The 18,664-nt window shown below is 39.5% G+C and overlaps 2 protein-coding genes across 5 annotated transcripts in view; one reads left to right on the plus strand and one right to left on the minus strand.

Annotated features, from left to right (window-relative positions):
- The window catches only part of Washc5 (WASH complex subunit 5), a 42,831-nt gene extending 41,942 nt beyond the window's left edge, over positions 1-889 (minus strand). For both annotated transcript variants that reach the window (XM_069991385.1, XM_069991386.1), the window contains exon 1: positions 738-889. The gene's annotated coding sequence lies outside the window, so the exon portion shown is untranslated. The remainder of the gene's footprint in view (positions 1-737) is intronic.
- Positions 890-968: 79 nt separating this feature from the next.
- Nsmce2 (NSE2 (MMS21) homolog, SMC5-SMC6 complex SUMO ligase) overlaps positions 969-18,664 on the plus strand; it is a 206,795-nt gene continuing 189,099 nt past the window's right edge. For 2 of the 3 annotated variants that reach the window (XM_069991390.1, XM_069991391.1), the window contains exons 1-3: positions 969-1,078; positions 5,683-5,773; positions 7,530-7,697. In XM_069991390.1, coding sequence (XP_069847491.1) covers positions 5,713-5,773; positions 7,530-7,697 — 229 coding nt within the window. In that variant the 5' untranslated portion in view covers positions 969-1,078; positions 5,683-5,712. The remainder of the gene's footprint in view (positions 1,079-5,682; positions 5,774-7,529; positions 7,698-18,664) is intronic. The other variant, XM_069991393.1, reaches the window with a different exon arrangement.

Consider the following 18,664-nt stretch of genomic DNA (forward strand, 5'->3'; position numbering starts at 1 on the left):
ACTGGGGGAAAATATCACATATCTCCTCCCAAAAAGTTCTGAAATGAAACTGATTCCTTTAGTCTGGCTCACGAATCCTAGGAAAGACAGGTAAAGGACAATTAGGGAAAGTGTCTCTAGTACAACTCCTTCACTACTCCTCACCCATGTTAAAGGGAACTCCAGTACTTTTAGCATCAAGAACTAAGGTTCCATTGCTGTCTGGCTGTAGTTCCCACCTTCACCCCCAGCCCCCCCCACCCTCCTTTGAACCACTGGAACCACAGCCTGGGCCACACTTTCTCCGAAATGCAGGAACTATGACACTATGTTACAGGTGGAGGAAATACGGTTCTGGGAGGAGCAAAGACTTTACCCAACTTAAGGCTCTCATTCAAAACCAGGCCAGTGTAAAAGCTCCTAGTAACTCCTCGGTTTTTCTCCAGAGAAAATGGAATAATAACAAGGGTAATCCTCACACGATTGCTCCTGGGAACTTGCAAGGATCCGATGCGAGCCAGTCACTGAACATCCGCCGCCTAAGTGCCAAGGGAGTGTGCACAACGATTTCCACCGAGGAGAGACAATGAGCTGGACGACAGCCCCCACACCCGGGGGTCCCTAAGTCCTCCGTCCTTAGCCCCCTCTCTGACTGTGCGCGGGGCTGTGACGGACCCTCGGTCGGCGCGGCCCAGCCACGAAGTCGGGGAAGGGACAGGGGGACGCGAACAGCGGGGTTTGCACCTCGCCCAACTTACCTGTCAGCTGGGCCGCGCACGCTCCGGGCCGGTGGTGGCGCCCGGGAGTTCGCACCCCAGACCGAACCTTCTCGCTCCGCAGGGGACCTTTTCTGTCGCCTGCTTTAGACTTGAAGCTAGCCGGAGCCCTGCTTCCGCCCCGGCCTCACCAGGCCATCACATGACTTGAAGAAGAGTGGAGGCAGCTGGAGCGTCACGTGACCGCTCGCGGCGCCTGGTGATGACGTAAGAGCCCGCGCTCGGCGCGTTTCAACGAGTGGTGCGGCGGCTGAGGGAAAGAGTTGGCCTCCGGGAGTGTGAAGTTGGGATTCAACAGACTGAGCTAAGTCGGGCAACACCGGGTAAGGCAGGAGCGGGGGCAGCGATGGGGAAGGTGGCGGGAGCCGTCAGCCCCTTCGGAGGGGTGGTTCCTCAGGGACTCTGGACGGTACGTCTGTCGACTTGAGTTGTGGTTCCGGCCATTTCCACGCCACGGCGGTGGGACTGCGACCCACTCCCCTCCTTCAGCCCGAAGTGTGTGGGGAAGACGACCACGAGGTTTTGAGGGGGGAAAAATCTTGATTCGAACTGGCTTTGACAGCTGAGGCATGAACAGATTGTCAAACACTGTCAGGGCCTCAGTTTCCTTTTCTTTCCTCCTGATAAATTGATGTTGGGAATTAGAGGTAATGAAAAGGTAGCGTGAGACACGCCTTTATGGGACCCTTGTAGGTGACCTGAAAGTGGTGGCATTCTTTATGATTCTTTTTGTAACTTTCATCAGGTCTTTATTGATCGCCTGCTTTGCGTGAGGAGTTAATTTCCTCTAGATTAGAACATGCCAACGTTCTAGTTCAAGGAGTTCCAGAATTGGTGACAGGCGTGAGCAAACCTCTGAGATAAGTTTTATAATAGAAATGTGTGTGCATGTGTGTTGCAGACAGTGGAAGGAGGGAAAAAGCAACTTCATGGGTAAGAGAAATCTTAGGAGAGATGGATGTATCTTGGTGTGTGTGTGTGTGTGTGTGTGTGTGTGTGTGTGTGTGTGTGTGTGTGTGTGTGTGTGTAAGAGAGGGGGGAGAGAAAGAGACAAAGTCAAAAGAGACAAGAGACCATTGAGACAGACACTGAGATAACATTGTTCAAGACCACTGTATAGGTCAGCATATTTTCTAAAACGTTTGGGCTATGAATACCTTGGTACTATACAGATACAGGAAAAATTGAATATTAATAATTTACTATGCCACAGAAAATCTTCCCAGCTCGTCAGGAGAGGCAAATTAGTGTGCTAAGCAAAATCATCCCCTCTCTCCCCCTTTCGCAGACCTCAGGAGATAACTCCATTGTAAACCTTCTTGATATAGGTATCCAAAAAAATCAATATGTACTGGGGAAGGATCAGAAAAGAGGTTGATTTAAACCACTGTCTCTTAACCAGCGCCTTGTTGCCCTTTGGGGCCAAATGAGTCTTTGTAGGACTGTTCTACACATTCTGGAATATTTGGCACTATCCGTGGGCTCTTCTAGCTGGGTGTTGACAGGTAACTCCTATTTTCCAGCACAACAACCAAAACTGATTCTAGCTGTTGTTAAATGTCCCTATTTGAGAAAACATAAAGAAGCTGGGTACAGAAGGCTCACGCCTGTAATCCTAGCTACTCAGGAGGCTGAGATCTGAGGATCAAGGTTACAAGCCAGTCCATGAGACTTCAATCTCCACTAAACCACCAGAAAATCGGATGTGGTACTATGGCTCAAGTGGTAGAGCACTAATCTTGAGCTGAAGAGCTGAGGGACAGAACCCAGGCTCAGAGTTCAAGCCCCACAACCAACAAAAACAAAACAACAACAAAAAACGACCAGAAAGGTATTTCTTTTCATTTTGGAAGCTGAAATTCCAGGATCTAGGTGCTGTCAAATTTGGTAAGGTCTAGTAAGATCTTATTTCCTGTTTTTTTTGCATTATGCTTAACTATGTCCCCACATAGAGGAAGTGCAAGGTGGCTCTCTAACATTATTCATAGTGGACCGATTCCATTCATGAGTACAAATCTAGTCACCTCCCAGAAGGCTTTACCTCCACTGCCTTGAGTGTTCAGATTTCACATAGGAATTTCAGGACAGAGCATAGACTCTGAAAGAAGGTTAGATGAGAAAGAAACATTCAGATTGCAGTGGATAGGAATAGGGCCGATGAAGAAGTAAACAAGTCATTGTCATGGCACCAACAGGTAAATCTTGTGCTGGGATTTGGAACAGTGTGTGAAGAAGATTGCCAGCCAAAGCTTTTTTGTGAGTTTCTATTTTTTCTTTCATTCTTCCTTCCTTCCTTCCTTCTTTCTTTCTTTCTTTCTTCCTTCCTTCCTTCCTTCCTTCCTTCTTCCTTCCTTCCTTCCTTCCTTCCTTCTTCTCTCTTTCTCTCTTCCCTTCCTTTCTTTCTTTCTTTCTTTCTTTCTTTCTTTCTTTCTTTCTTTCTTTACTTCCTTCCTTCCTTCCTTCCTTCCTTCTTTCCTTCCTTCCTTCCTTCTCTCTTTATCTTTTTTTTTTCTTTTTGGTCAGTTGTAGGGCTTGAACTCTGGGCCTGGGTGCTGTCCCTCATCTCTTTAGCTTAAGTCTAGCACTCTACCTCTTGAGCCACAGGGCCACTTCCGGTTTTTAGTGGTTTATTGGAGATAAGAGTCTCACAGACTTTCCTGCCTGGACTGGCTTTGAACTTCGATTCTCAGATCTCAGCCTCCTGAGTAGCTAGGATTACAGGCGTGAGCCCCAGGTATCTGGCCCTATTTTCTTTTTGGATAGTAATCTTTCCCTTTTTATTATCATGGAGCTCACAGAAAATTTGTGTCACAACTGTAGCACTTTCTCATATGGTTGTTTCCCCTCTGATTTCTGGGTTTTGACCCTGATTTGGGAGGATTTATATTTTATGCCTTATTGGATACATTTGTGTTTATATTATGTAAAATGACTCATTTGCTGTAATAAGATTGTAAATAAATGTTCTCTTCCACAAAATATGCATCTTAAAAGGGGGTCATTGGGTTTTTAATTTGTATTCATATCTTCTCCTTTGATATGAAATCTTAAAATGATAGAAAATAACAATGAGTCCCTGTTTCAGAACCCATACTCAAACATATATAACTGAGAGAAAATTTTAGCAAATACATAAAGCTCAATGCCCCTTTGGATGACCCTCAGAACCAAATGGACTGATTTGTTATCTTTCACTTAAGACTCTCTCCTTGTTCTTTCAAAGAATGAAGTCCAATATCTTTTCCTTGCCTTTGTCCCTGTTTGCTAGGCCAAGAGAATACGTTCCATACTTTGCTATGATCTGTTTCCATCACACTATTTTTTTTCACCTGAAGTACTCTCCCTGGATAATTTAGACCTTCTAAATTTGTAATATATCACTTATTCTCCTGCTTAAGTGCCTCATTTCCATGGTCATTGTTTCCCTTCAATCAGAAATTTTGGGGTTGAGGCCCCATCGTCAGTGTTTCACCTGGCCTGCTTGGTGATTTCAGTGTGCCAAGACTGCAGCCCAGGTCCATCAGAATTAGAATCACATAGAGGGCTTGGTAAAGTATAGATTATTGGGGCCAGAGCTTGCATTTCTAATAAGTTCAGAAGTGAAGCTGCTTGGTCTGGGACCATTTCAGGAAACATTTAGGGCTGTTATAGAATCTGTTGGCCTTTACCCTTTAGAATGAAAGGAGATTTTTGAGCAGGACAGCAACATGACTTATGCATGCATGCTGTCAATGGTTCACTTTGGGTATTGTGTTGATAAATTAGGTGGAAGTGGCAAGATTGGGAATGGGAGACCACATAGGAGGTTGTTGGAAGAACTAGAAAAGAAATTATGGGAGTATACATGTGGTATTTTATACATTCATTCTTTTGCCAAGACTTTGTTCAATAGCTCCTGTGTGCTACACATTGTTTCAGGTGCTTTGTGAACAAAATAGAAAAGTGTAAGAAATATAGAGTCAAATTGGGGACTAGAGACAGTAAACAAAAGGAACAAATAAATGAGTGTTGTTGAGTAGTACTTCCTGTGAGGAAATATAACCACAGAGGAAGGAGGGTAGGGAATGCCTGGGAGGTGGTGACTGGCAGGGGTGGGAGGGCTTACTATTTTATAGAGTGTCCAACAGTGATGCAGAGATATCTGAAGGGAGATCTTAGAGAAATGAGAATATCTGGGGGACAGATACCTTGGCAGAAAGGACATAAAAGGCCTAGCTTTAGATAGGAATGTATTTGATTTGCATGGAGAAGACAAGGAGGTCCAGGTTCTGAACCTTGTGGTCCAATATAGGGAGCTCAAGGCAAGAAAGGGGAAGCAGCAGAGATTGAGAAAAGCCAGCAAGATAGAAAGAACAACCAGGAGCTGGGTGCTGGTGGCTCACGCCTGTAATCCTAGCTACTCAGGAGGCTGAGATCTGAGGATCGCGGTTCAAAGCCAGCCCGGGCAGGAGAGACCGTGAGACTCCTATCTCCAATAAACCACCAGAAAACCGGAAGTGACGCTGTAGCTCAAGTGGTAGAGCGCTCTCCTTGAGCTGAGGGACAGCGCCCAGGCCCAGAGTTCAAGCCCCACGACCGACAAAAAAAAAAAAAAAAAAAAAAAAAGAAAGAACAACCAGGGTGGCAGGTGTAGAGAGTGCACTGTGAAGGTGGGAGTGTTTAGCTGTGGAATGCTTTTGCCTGGTGGTTCAAGGAGGCCAGGGCTGCAGCAGTGACCTTGGTAGGAGTGGTTGCAATAAATGAGGAAGGATAGAAGCCTGGCAGGAAAGTATTCAAGAAAGAGTAGGAGGAGAGGATTTGGAGAGAAATGAGATAAGTGTAGGGAGTTTTGTGTGAGGGTGAGCATAAAAATAGAGATGGTTACCAGAAGGGAAGGTGGGAGGATGTTTTTAGATGGAAGAAGTAACCGTCCATTTGTTCCTTGTAGAGAATGGCAGAGTGGGAAAAATGAGTGTGCATGAAATCATGGAGAATTACTGGGGGAATGTCCCAGAGAAGGAATGGAGGAAGAGCATCTGGTGGGTATGTGGAGGTGGCCTTACAAGCAGGGACAGTTGATTTAACAAGAGGGAGAGAGGCAGCATATGTGGAAATTGAGGCTGGTAGGTGAGGAGGGAAGCCTTTGCTTCTGTTTCATCAGTGAAATAGCAAATGAGGTCTTGAGCTCGGTGCTAATGGAGGAGGAGGTGGTGGAGATTTGTAGAGAAGAGAGTCATCAAATAACATTTTTAAAATAAGCTGTCTAGAGAGTTGTGTACTCTACGTAATTTTATGTCTCCATTTCTACATGCTTTTACTGTGCTTTGATGCCCCTCCCCATTAAATGTATCCTTGTTCACATCAGTTTCTAAGACAAAACCAAACATTTTCTTGGTTGTGCCTCCACTTTGCAATAACTTCCCTGTTGTTTAATATATATATATGTACATATCTGTCTCCCCTACTCTACTGATGATCCCCGGAGGAGCAGAAATTGAATATTCCTAGTGCCTAGGATACTGCCTGGCACAAGGCAGACTTGTATCAAATTAGAGCAAAGAAAACAGTGCTTGAAAATGAAAATCTTGAGAGCTTATCTTGTAAACCACTGCATTGCATACCCATGCTCAGAGCAGTGCTCAGAGCAGTGTTTGGTACTTATTGAATACTTGTTACCTGAATTATTTGAATGAGCAATGAATGATAATGTTAAATATTTGCAATGAATTGACATGTCAGGAATAAAAATCAGCATCTATGGCTTCTGTGTCCTCTCTTTTCTTTTTCTATTCTGTGTTTCTGAGTGAGTAAGGTTTGACCTGGTAAGGCCTTCAGTACTTATTTGTGGAAGAAATGATTAATTCAGAAGGCATAACTGAGGAACTACAAAGGTCAATGTGTAAGATAAGCTGGTAGTGAAGGAAAGGAGCCATGTCATATCTGCTACACAGCTTCAAGACATGGATGTCATGACTATTCCTTCCTGTTCCACTTCAGAGAGGGGCAGAGAGAGACTCAACAATCTGCCTGTGGTCACATAGTGATTAAGGGACAGTGAACCTGAATTCATACTTTGTCTATTTGATACCAAGAAAATGACTTCCTTTTTTGGTTCCCATGCTGCCTTAGGATCTGCCCTTCCATGCGTTTAGCTTGTGTGAATTCCCTCTACTTTTCTAGTTGGTTTCAGTGAACTGAATTTCAAATGGTTTCTGAATTAAGCTGCTTCTTCATAGGCAACTTTACATAATGGTTTAAAGCTTAGAGAGTTGTTAGTTGACGTTATAGATCAGGGAGTGTTGAATATGAAGGTGTTAATTGAAATGGTTATAATGGATGAGCTAACAAAATTCTGCTTTTCCTGAATTTGAGATTTCACAAAGTTTCTAAGCCTATCAGAAACTTTTGTTGTTGTTGTTTTTAGAATTCAAAATGCATGCCTATCAGATAAGTTAAAATTACAAAATTTTGAAACCTTACCTTATTAAGCTTTTATTGTTAGTTTTTTTTTTTTAAAGGAAAATGCATCATGAGTCTAATTTTTTTGGCCCATTTATGTGTAGACATCAAGGAATCTTTCGGAAAAGGGCATTCTCTCTCCTTTATAAAAATGAAGATTAAGTACATCTGTATTTTGTGGCCCAGATAATGGCATAATGCTTTGGTGTCCTCTCAAGTGATACTGAAGGGTGGCATATAGATAATGAATATTGTCATATGAATGTTTCCAGCTTTGCTAATTTCCTATTCAGTAATTCTGACACACAACGCTTGTTACTATATTTGAAATTTTAGGCAATTTCAAGATGCCAGGGCGTTCCAGTGCAAATTCAGGATCAACTGGTTTCATCTCCTTCAGTGGTATAGAGTCTGCTCTCTCTTCCCTAAAAAACTTCCAGTCCTGTATCAGCTCTGGAATGGACACAGTTTCTAGTGTTGCTTTGGATCTTGTGGAGACTCAGAGTAAGTAATATTTAAAACTGCATATGCATGTGTGTGTGTGTGTGTATCTTGTGGAGACTCAGAGTAAGTAATATTTAAAACTGCATATGCATGGGTGTGTGTGTGTGTGTGTGTGTGTGTGTGTGTGTGTGTGTGTGTGTGTGTGTGTGTGTGTGTGTGTGTCTGCTTTGTGGTAATACTATGCATGGGTGTGTGTGTGTGTGTCTGCTTTGTGGTAATACCATGTGGTGGTATTACTCTGGGACTGCTTTTGAGTGTTCTTGGATTAATCATCTAACTCCATCAGGTATCTGTTTTCTCACCTTATTCTACTTATCACATAGCAATGTGCTGAGGGCAAAATGAGATTGACTTAATTCTGTGTGTATTTACTGGTTGTGTTCCACTAGGAACTGCTCCAGAAATTTATGGACAAACATGTTGATTCCCACACTCAAGAAGCATGTGTTCTAAAGTATGTGATATATCTGAACTATAAAGTATATAACTACATTATCATACTGTTGTTTTCCAGTTTAACTATACTTTGTTCGTGCTTGATTACCCATTAAACTAAGCTTATTCCAGGGATACCAGCAAAGGAAGACCTCTACAAAAGTAAGAATTCAACTTTGAAGACCCTTACCTTCATTTTTGTCAAGCAGATCTAGAAAAATGATACTTTCTTCTTTGGGATACAGTTGTTTTTAGTTTGTATTTTCTATGGAACCTAGGTGCTGATATAATCTTTTCTCTGTGTGTGTGTGTGTGTGTGTGTGTGTGTGTGTGTGTGTGTGTGTGTGTGTGTGTGTGTGTGTGTGTGTGTGTGTGTGTGTGTGTGTGTGTGTGTGTGTGTGTGTGTATGACACTGATTTTGAGCAATGTCTGGTGTATCTTGGTATGATTTTTCGTATCTGGTGTGCTGTTTCTTGAATGGTTTAGATTTATGTACTTGTAATTTATATTGTCCATGAAATGACTGGCGCTCATTTGATTTATTTTTTTAATCTTTTTATTCTGTGGCTTCAATTTGAAGAGTTTGAATTACTGTGTCTGCAAGTTCATCTTCTGTGTCTTAATCTGTTGTTAATTCTCTCCAGTGAGTTTTAAAGTTCTGATACTTTGTTTTTTTAGTTGTTGAAGACTGATGTAACAAAATTAAATAGAATTTTTGGTTCCTATTTTCCACTTCTTTCTTTAACACATTCATGTTTTCCTCTATATTCTGGAATATATAAAACATGTTTATAAAAGCTGTTTTATTGTCTTCATCTGATAATTCTGTCATCACTTCTTCCCAAGGACATTAGTTGTGACACTTCCGCCCACCCCCATGTTATGATGTTGAAAGTATACATTTGGTTGCCTTCCTTTAAGAAGTGTTGAAGTTTGTTTTGGTGGATACTGAAGTAATCTGGGTTGGATTGATCCTTTCCTGGATGTTTTTAAGCTTTAGGGTGGGCTTAGAAGTGCTAAATTATCTGTTACAAAGCATTCTGAGACCCTTCTCAGAAAGCCTCTTAGTCATCGTTCACATTCAGAGTATACTCCATGAACAAGCTGGTAGTTCAGCCTGCAGCTCCAGAAGTTACACAGTCTCTTCGCTGAGAACTGACGTTCTTTGATACACAGCAGCAGTGATTTATTCATACTTACCCTTTCATTTCACAATGGTAAAATACCTGTAATGATTAAGCTTTAGTAAATTTAATAATAAATTGTGGTGGTTCATCAAAGACTCTTAAACTGTTTGATTTGAGTGCATGGCAAAGGATATGGTGACTTACCATTGCTGTGATTTATGCTAAGGCACCAGCAGTTTTTCCACAATTGCTTTTGTGCCATCAGTCAAATATTCAATATAGTAAAAGCAAAACAAATAGCATTTTAAAATTATGAAAATAATTTTAATATGAAAATAATTTAAATAAATATAATGCAAATAACCTGTGGGCCCCTGAAAGGATCTAGGAATCACTGTCCTATGAAAGTGAGCTTGAATGCTGAAGAAGAACCAGGAGAAATTCTCTGTAGTAAGAAAGCCCTGCCAACAGGGGTAACTTAGTAAAGGGCTTTTTGGTAAGCTGATTTTTATATGACAAGTGATTATTTATAATAATAAATATCCTAAAACATAATTAGTCAGTTGAGAAAGTATTTACATATTCAAGAAAATTCTCATTGTTTCCAAATAACTTGGTGTAAAATAACTTCCTCTTCACAAGAATTTCCAAGTGTACATAACAATTAGTAAGAAATCAAATCAGAGCCAATTATAAATTCAATGAATTTCTCTTGCTGCCAATTATATCAAAACAAAACTATAAAACCTCTCAAAAATGTATGGCAAAATTAGTATTTAATTTGGTTTTCTCAGTGTTTTTTTTGTTTTTTTGTTTTTTTGTTTTGTCAGTTGTGGGGCTTGAACTCTGGGCTTGGGTGCTGTCCCTTAGCTCTTTAGCTCAAGGCCAGCGCTCTACCACTTGAGCCACAGCACCACTTCCAGTTTTCTGGTGGTTTATTGGCGATAAGAATCTCAGAGACTTCCTTGCCCGGGCTGGCTTGAACCTTGATCCTCAGATCTCAGCCATCAGTGCCTGGCTTCTCAGTGTCTTTTTAAAAATTGGCATGGAAATTCTCACTGTGATGCACATTTGTCCAATGAATAGTGTTCAAATCAGGGTAAGTAAGTCCATCTTTTTAGACATTTGTCATTTCTTTTTGGTGAATCACTTAAAATCCTTTCTTTTAGTGTTTTTGTGATATGTTATCTGCAGTCAGTCGTACTGTGCTGTAGGACACCAGAACTTACTTCTACTAACTATAACTTTGTGCTCATTGACCAACCTTGTCCCATCTCTCAGTATGTGTGTGTGTGTGTCTGTATCTGTGTCTGTGTGTGTATATATAGATAGAGATATTTGTCTATATTGTTATTATAGAGGGGATATGTAGAGGGGTTACAGTTGCATGAGTCAGGTAATGAGTACATTTCTTCTTTTCATCCTCAGTTTCTACAGCATCTTGTAACCACTATAGTACTCTCAACTTTTGTAGGATAAGCTTTCTAATTCCATATGTGAGTGAGACCATGTAATAGTTGTCTTTTTGTGCCTGATAATTTCATTTAACATTGTATATTCCAGTTCCATCCATGTTGTTGTAATTGACAAGATTTTATTTTTATGCCTGAATAGTAATTAGTGTATATATTCTGCATTTTAAAAATCTATTCATCTATTGATGGACATTTATGTTGATTCTTTGTTTTTCTTCCTAGGACTTTGGAACTCCAGGGTAGAAAGACTTTATTTTAATCAGGCGGGGTGTTTGTTGGACTAGCTGCAAGTATGTTATTGATTATGATGGCCATGACAGTAAAAATAATAAATTTGCTACACAATTTCAGTGTGCTAGGTACAATGGTGTTCTGACATGTGATTTCTTATATGATCCCAATATTGTGATGCAGGGCTAAAGTGCAAGAAAGGGTTTGGCTAGGATCATGCCTGTTTTGCAGTTTCAACAGCAAATTGACCCAGGAACTCAGGACTCTCACACATAGCCCCAGACTCATAACAATACAAGCAGCTCTTTCCACGTGTGTAGGTCAGGTAGCCTCCTGAGAATCTGCTTTACCCTAGTAGTCAAAGCTGACGAATGAGCTGCCTCTAGTTCAGCACAAATGTTGACTGTCAGGAGCAGACAGTCTATGCAAGTTTGAGTCCCTCGCTCAATTGGGAGACCTGATGGTACTGAGCACTTGGGACTGGATATTCTCCTCCAATTTCAGTCTTTTATTTGCATGTGATGACTTAGAAGAAACTGCTAATGGGAACTTTTTTTTTTTTTTAATTGCCACTCTTCCTTTGTTTGGTAGCTACTGGTTTATCTTGCTGTTGGTCAAAGCTGTATTTCCCATCTAATTCAAACAGATTCCTAATAAAGAAGGTATGCCTGTGTCTTTGTAGGTTTATACTTGTTAACAACTTGCCTTGGACACTCTATATAAAGTTCTGAAGCCAGAGATGATAATTTCTTTGCCTTGTTTGTACAGGTGGAATTGAATATGGTTGTAGGGATGTAGTTGAGACCTTTTGGGGCCAATATAGTATATCTGCACTGTCTTCTTTAGGCGTATTGTAATTGCAGAAAAATAAGCCTTTTGGACCAAGCGTCAGCTATCAGGTTTCTGCTTCCATGCAGTCAGTTGGAATCCTTTCTGATAAATGCTACAGGAAACTGATAGACTGCTGTTATAGTTATATTGTAGTTGGTTCTTTCAGTATCAAAATTTTTATTCTGGCTAAGAATCATCACCATTTTAGATCCAATTTTCGCGCCCCCCCCCACCCCACCAAAGTAACATTAATTGTACAAGGGGAGTGGTTCACTGTGTACACATATGTGTACAATGTACACTGATGAACTTCATCCCTTCTGTTACTTTCCCCCATCCTACTCTCCCTTCTTAAAACAATTTCAGCAGGTTTAGTTCTATTTTCATACATGCAAATAAACTTTATTAACTAAACTCAAACTCATTTACCTGTTTCCAGCCTCTCCATTCCAATGCCTACACCATCAAAGCCTGTTTTCCTCACCTGTCATTGATGGATGATGATGATTCCTCTTCCTTGTTCCCCTTGTCCCCCTCGGCCCCCTCTTCCCTTTTCTCCTCTTTCTCTTCCTTCTCCTTCTTGTGTGTTCATGATATTTCAGAGTTGGATATGTTATGGTTTGCTTAGATTAACCCTTTGTATTGATTTTTTAACCCTACTCTCCCAATTCCCTATTGATCAACAGCGTTCCTTATGCCATCTTCACACATAGTTACACTGTATTTGGAAATTATTCACCTTCTTCGCTCCAATTTCTTTATTCTCACTTTAGCCTCTACATGTCCAAGAAACAAAGTTTATATTTTTGACATTTCAGAGTTGATGATGAGCTGAAAGTAACCATCAAAGGAAAAATTACATGGTCTTTGATATTTGCTATCCTTACAAACAACTGACCTTTCACATTTGTGAATGATAAGTAGTTATGAGAATAACTGTAAATCTGGGTGTTTCAAAGGTAACATTCATTTTTGCTTTTTCATATTTTGTAAATCTTATACTTCTATATGTAAAACATATAAAACACTTTTTACATTTCTATGTGTTAAAATTACTAAATAGGAAAACTGAAAATAAAATTATAATCTCTCACAATCCACCTTCACCCATCAGGAGTAGTTTTATGTTAAAATGCTTTGAGAATTATTTAATGATTGGTTGAAATACCAGTGCAGTTGACTTGGTTGACTTTTTTTTTTATACTGGTCCTGGGGCTTGAACTCAGGGCCTAGATACTGCATTATCCCTGAGATTTATTATTATTATTATTATTATTTTATTATTATTTTACCCTTCAAGCCTAACAATGTAGCACTTGAGCCACAGCTCCACTTCTGGCTTTTTGATGGGTAGTTAGAGAAAAGATTCTCATGGACGTTCCTGCCCAGGCTAGCTTTGAACCATGATCCTCAGATCTCAGCCTCCTAAATAGTTAGGATTATAGGCATGAATTACCATCGCCTATTTATTTATTTTCAATTTTACTTATTTTCCAATTCGTTTCACCTCTTATTTTACTTATTTCCAATTAGTTTCACCTCTTCTGTCATATTCCTTTCCCTCTTCCCCCTTTCCTAAAACAATTTCAACAGGTTTCATTGTGGCTGCAATGATGATAAAAATAACAATAAACACAAGAAATTACTATTTGTCTGAGACTGCTCTGGGAAGATGGAGAGAAGAAGAAGGAGGGGGAATGACAGAGTGGATGACTGGTTAAATTATATTGTATATATAAATGGACATGGTAAAACCCCCTTGCACAACTATTTGATGCTAATAAAAATGTCAAAAAAAGGAGAAATAAGTATTCGCATATCTTCTCAACTTTTATACCTGGAGCCAGTTAGAAAAGATAAATATTATGAAAGCAAAATTATTGAGAAAATTCACTAATTCTATCTAGAGAATTAGAAGTATAAAGCAGGGAGTATAAAAGTATAAAGAAAGGGAGCTGACATAGCCTGTGATAGCTCATCTTGTTAAGTAAAGTTACATGTGGTGAAAATCTCTGAAAGGTAAATCTTACCTCCCCTCTGCAGTTGGGGATATGAGACTCATTGAGTCTAAATAACTATAGAGACACATACTAAAGTTGCACACTGGGTAACCCACCCATGACCTTTTTTTTCTTCCCTCTTTCTAAAAACTGAGGGTGTATAGCAGTAGTCTTTAATATCTGTGTTAGAGAGCTTCCATCAGTATAACAAAATACCCAAGGAATTGAATAAAGGTGTGGCTCAAAGTGCAAAGTTTGTGAGTGGAAAAAGCAAAAATAAGACCCAGAATTTAAGCCCTCGTATTGGCATTGAAAATAAAAGAGGAAGAAGAAGAAAATAAAGATTCCTGGAAGATATCTGATAATTAGCTTATAAAGAGACAAGTTTCTATAGAAAGGCAAAGTCAAAGTTTAGCAAAATAAAACACCAGGAGGTGGTACTGGAAATGGATGGGGTGAGGTCAAGGGAAGCGGGGAGGGGGGGTTTCAAATGAAGAGAAGTTGAGGAGAATGCAATTAAGAATCCAATGTATATCCTACAAAATTAAGAAGAGTGGGACGGAATAGGTAGGGATGAGTAGGGGAGGGATGGGTGAGATTGTTGAAAGGAGTGACGTTGACCAAGATATATTCATAAATCGCTTTAGTAAATGGCAACACCTTAAAGATAATTAAAAAATGACTACTAAAAGATAATCCTTTAACAACAAACAGACTGTAACAGATGCAAAATCCCTGGATCTCAGTCTCCTCATGTGTCCCTTGTGTTGTACATTTGGGATTGTCCTGTTTGTAATTTTTGATGTGAAGATTTCTCATACTCTGTTGCTCATTTATTATTATTTTGTTACCTCATAGAAATGTTTGCTTATTTGACCTAATAAATAACATCTGAAAGGCCACGGAAAGAGGGAGGGGGGGTGAGGGTGGGAGAAAGGGGGAGACAGAGAGAAGAGAGAGTTTTGCTCCCAGTTTTGGAGCTCCCAGTGTATGATGAGTTTGGATCTTGGTCTATGCATGTAGTGAGTCAACACAGACTGGAGAGAACTTATAACAGCGAAGCTATTCACCTCATTGCCAGGAAGTGAAAGAGTCAAGGAAGGGACCAGATCCTACTATTGGTTTCAAGGCCAAGCTGCCAACAACCTAAGACCCTCCAACAAAGTCCCATCTCCCAAAGATTCCACGCCTTCCAATAATGTTGCCAGTAGGTGGGCAAACCTTTACTTAGCCTTTTGGGGGACATTTAACATAGAAACTACAGAAACAGGTGTTAGTGATGTCCTGGCATTGTGTAGTATATTTTTCTTTAGTTCTTATAGCAAATACACAAAGTTTGTGTTACTATTGCTAGCTGTTAAATACGGAAGACTAAAACTCAGGAAATTAGTTTTTCTGACGCAAGTCCCAGAGCTAATAAAGAGAAAGAAGGTCATTTGAATGGGCAAAGCTGTAGAGTGGTATGTAGGCACAGTGACACTCCAAAAAATTATTGTTAAAAATGGTGAAATTCAACATTTTTTGTTGAATTATTTGTAATCTCAATTACATTTTATCTGCATTATCTTTCTGTGGCTTATTTTCATTAATGCATCTGTGAAGTTTGAAAAGGAAAAAGGATAGAATAGTTGTCAGCTCCTCAATTGAGGGCAGTTGTTCTTACAGTGTTAGAATTAACAGGTCTGTCTCTAATTCTCAAATTTTGTATTGACTGGGAAAAAAAAAAAAAACTAGTCAACACAGCTAGTCTGACAGTGTCTGGGGTGTTCCCCATTGTACTTGAGCTTGGGTTACAAGCTAGCTCCTCAAAATTCATTTACTTTCTTTGACCTTCAGAGTAAAGAATGGTGTTTAATTATGTCCATCGACTACACTACAGTAGGTGTAGCTTTTGTTACAGTTTTTAAATTTCATCCATAGGAATCTTTAATTATGAATAATACAGACTTTTAAAGTTTCAGCCATGGGAATCTTTATGTATAAATAGGAGCTTTGAACCCAAAAAAATGGAATAATGTTAAGCTGAATTTAAAACAGTGTGAATATGTGAATATATAAATACATTGTGGGACTTCCTTTATTGAAATGTCATTGTTTTAATTTGATATTCAAGGAAGCCAGCCTCTAAGATCTTGATGGAGAGAAACAGTTTATAGAGATTTCTCAGTTTTCTGATCTTGAGGACTTTATCACATAGTTGCATAGAGCAATTTTACACAGCAGCTATGTTTGAAAAATGAATCAATGTTAGTCCTCTTAGGCTCTTCATGTGTTCCTGGGGAGGTACCTTTCCTTAAGAATAAGTAATAGGCCATATCCCAATACTTTAATGATAGAGTCAATTCTTTTTCTTTGTTTCCTTGGCCTTTTTAAATGTGAACAGTTTTTTGTGATTAGTTTTGATTAGTGTACCCAGTCCTCATTGAATTTTCAGCATTTGGAACTCATGTGAGGCTTATCAGATGTTGAAACTGTATGTCAATTCTAAATGGACCTTGAGACTGTTGCCTTAGTCAAAACTTTGGATCCAGAATAAGAAAAAACAAGTTGCTGCCCCAAATTAGGGAAGAAGCCCTTTGGTTAATTTATAAACCTAATTTCTTAAGGCTGCATTTAATTTTTCTATAACGGCCCCAACTAAATCCTTACAGAAAGGTGGAGGTGCATCAGAAACCCTGGGTGGTCTTATTAGAACAGATTGCTGGACCTTCCCAATGGCATTGGCTCTGTAGGGCTGGAGTTGTGTTTCTGACTGGTTTCAGGTGATATAGTTGCTGATGCCACTAGATGGCATCAGAACACTTCTTGGAAAGTGATCATTGGCCTTGCAAACTTAGGTTTCTTTATTGCAGAGTTCAGATTTATGTAAAACATAGTTGTTAAGTTACTGGATTTTAGCCTGAATTATTCCACATATATAAAAGTAAAAATGTTTCAATCCTATCAGGCCAGATAAACTATAGAACTACTAAGATGGCAGTATTTTGAGATCAGTTCATCCATAAATGCTGCTCATTTTCATTGATACAAGTTATTCCACTCCATTTACCAGTGGTTAATACAGGATCTGTTACAAAAGAAATGTACATCTCAAGTGGATTGTGACTATTGTTGATTACATGTAAAAACACACTTTTAAAAGACTTGAACACATTGTTCACAAAAATATTGTGTAGCTTCATACATCTTCTGGTCGGCTGGCTGTGTTTGGGACAGTTTTAGAATATTAGAAAATGTGAACTGTATTTCTTCTATTGGCTTTCTCAGTGAGAACTTTTAGTAATGCCCTTTGTAAGAGCTAGTGGCTGCTCTTGGTCTCCCCACCCTGCGGTTACCTTAAAGTCTCACTCCATACATTTCCACCCTTCCAACACCTCCACACTTTCTTCCTCTGACTGTAACATCCTGAAAATTGGCATCGTTTTTTCTCATGATGGCATGTGTGGAAATAATTGCTTGCTGTCTTCTCCTGTTTGCTAAGCTTGCCTATTCACATTAGGATGTCACTTTTCAAAATAGTACATGAGTCACTTTCTGGTTTTTAAATAGAGCATGTATAGTACCTGGATACCATCTGGGTTTTTCTAGACTCTTAAAAGTAATCTTTCTATTAGTTCTGCTTTTTTATCTTTGGAGCTGTAGCTTGGGTTAGGTTTCAGTGACCTAATAGGGCATGAATTAGCCTCATACTGGGGGAAATACAGTGAATCGAAGCCACTCCACTGGTGGCATTGCCTGTTCCTTGGCAAGAATTAAGAGTGGCTTAAGGCCAAACAGATAACGATAATTCATGGCAGAAGTAGAATAGACTTTAGAATCATTTTTGAAACATTGGATTCCTTTTTTAATGACATCTTCTGGCTCGTAAGCAGAAAGAAATCTTTATTAGATTAACAACATAGTTGGCACCAGTTTGATTATTTTAGAAACCAGTATATCACACAGATTTGTTTTTTCTCCCTCTTCTTTCTGTCATATATTTATTGTTATATAAAAGTGTAGAATATTTATATGTAGCAGTGTTGTACAATAAAAATAGTGTATAAGTTGAAATTTTCAAGAGTCATCATTGCAAAAGATAAGGCTAAATTAATTTTAGTAATATTTAATTAACCCAGTTTCTCTAATTCAACATGTCATCAATATAAAAGTTATTAGGGAGTTATTTTGACATTTTTGGGAGGATGAATGCTAGCTAGAACCACAATCTTAATGGTGGTGTATCTGAATAAGGACTAGCTTCGTTTCCTGTGCTTCTCAGCCACCTGTGGCAAATGGATACCGCATAAAGGCTGGCAGGTAGGTGATTTTGACATCCTAGAGGTAGCTAGATCAACTAGTTTTGCATGTATTAGCAGCTTTGGGGTGCATATTCAGATCAGACTAATCAGTTCAATGAGATTTTAGGTTTTGATTTCCTTTGTACTTGTCACTCCTTTACCTCTGGCGTGGTTGGTATTTGAGGTTTTTCCTCAAATTGTTTAGCCCTTCTAAAATGAAAAAAAAAAAAACAAAAAAAACTTCTGAGGATCCTACCTATATTAGGTTCTGTGTGAAATATGTTAATTTGAGTCCACAGCTACAGTACTTTCAAAGTTTGTAGTTGGTGTGGCTAGTTTCCTATGGTATTGGGCCAGCAGGGGAGGTTAGGCCTCTAACTTCACCAGCTAGATGCTGTAAACAATTAAGCCTGTCAGCAATTGACCTTGGAAATGTTAATTTGCTTGTCCCTGGGTGCTGCCTCAGGCACTGGCTTTCTCTCTGTGGGTGGGAGTTAGGAACCTAGTTTGAAGAACTAGAGGCATTTGGGGCTAGCTCCAAACAGATGTGCTTCTTGCTTCATTTTTGCATGTGACTAAGTTGCAAGA

This window comes from Dipodomys merriami, unplaced genomic scaffold, assembly GCF_024711535.1.
Source record: "Dipodomys merriami isolate MVZ:Mamm:240054 unplaced genomic scaffold, mDipMer1.0.p SCAF_4, whole genome shotgun sequence".
Lineage (NCBI taxonomy): Eukaryota > Metazoa > Chordata > Mammalia > Rodentia > Heteromyidae > Dipodomys > Dipodomys merriami.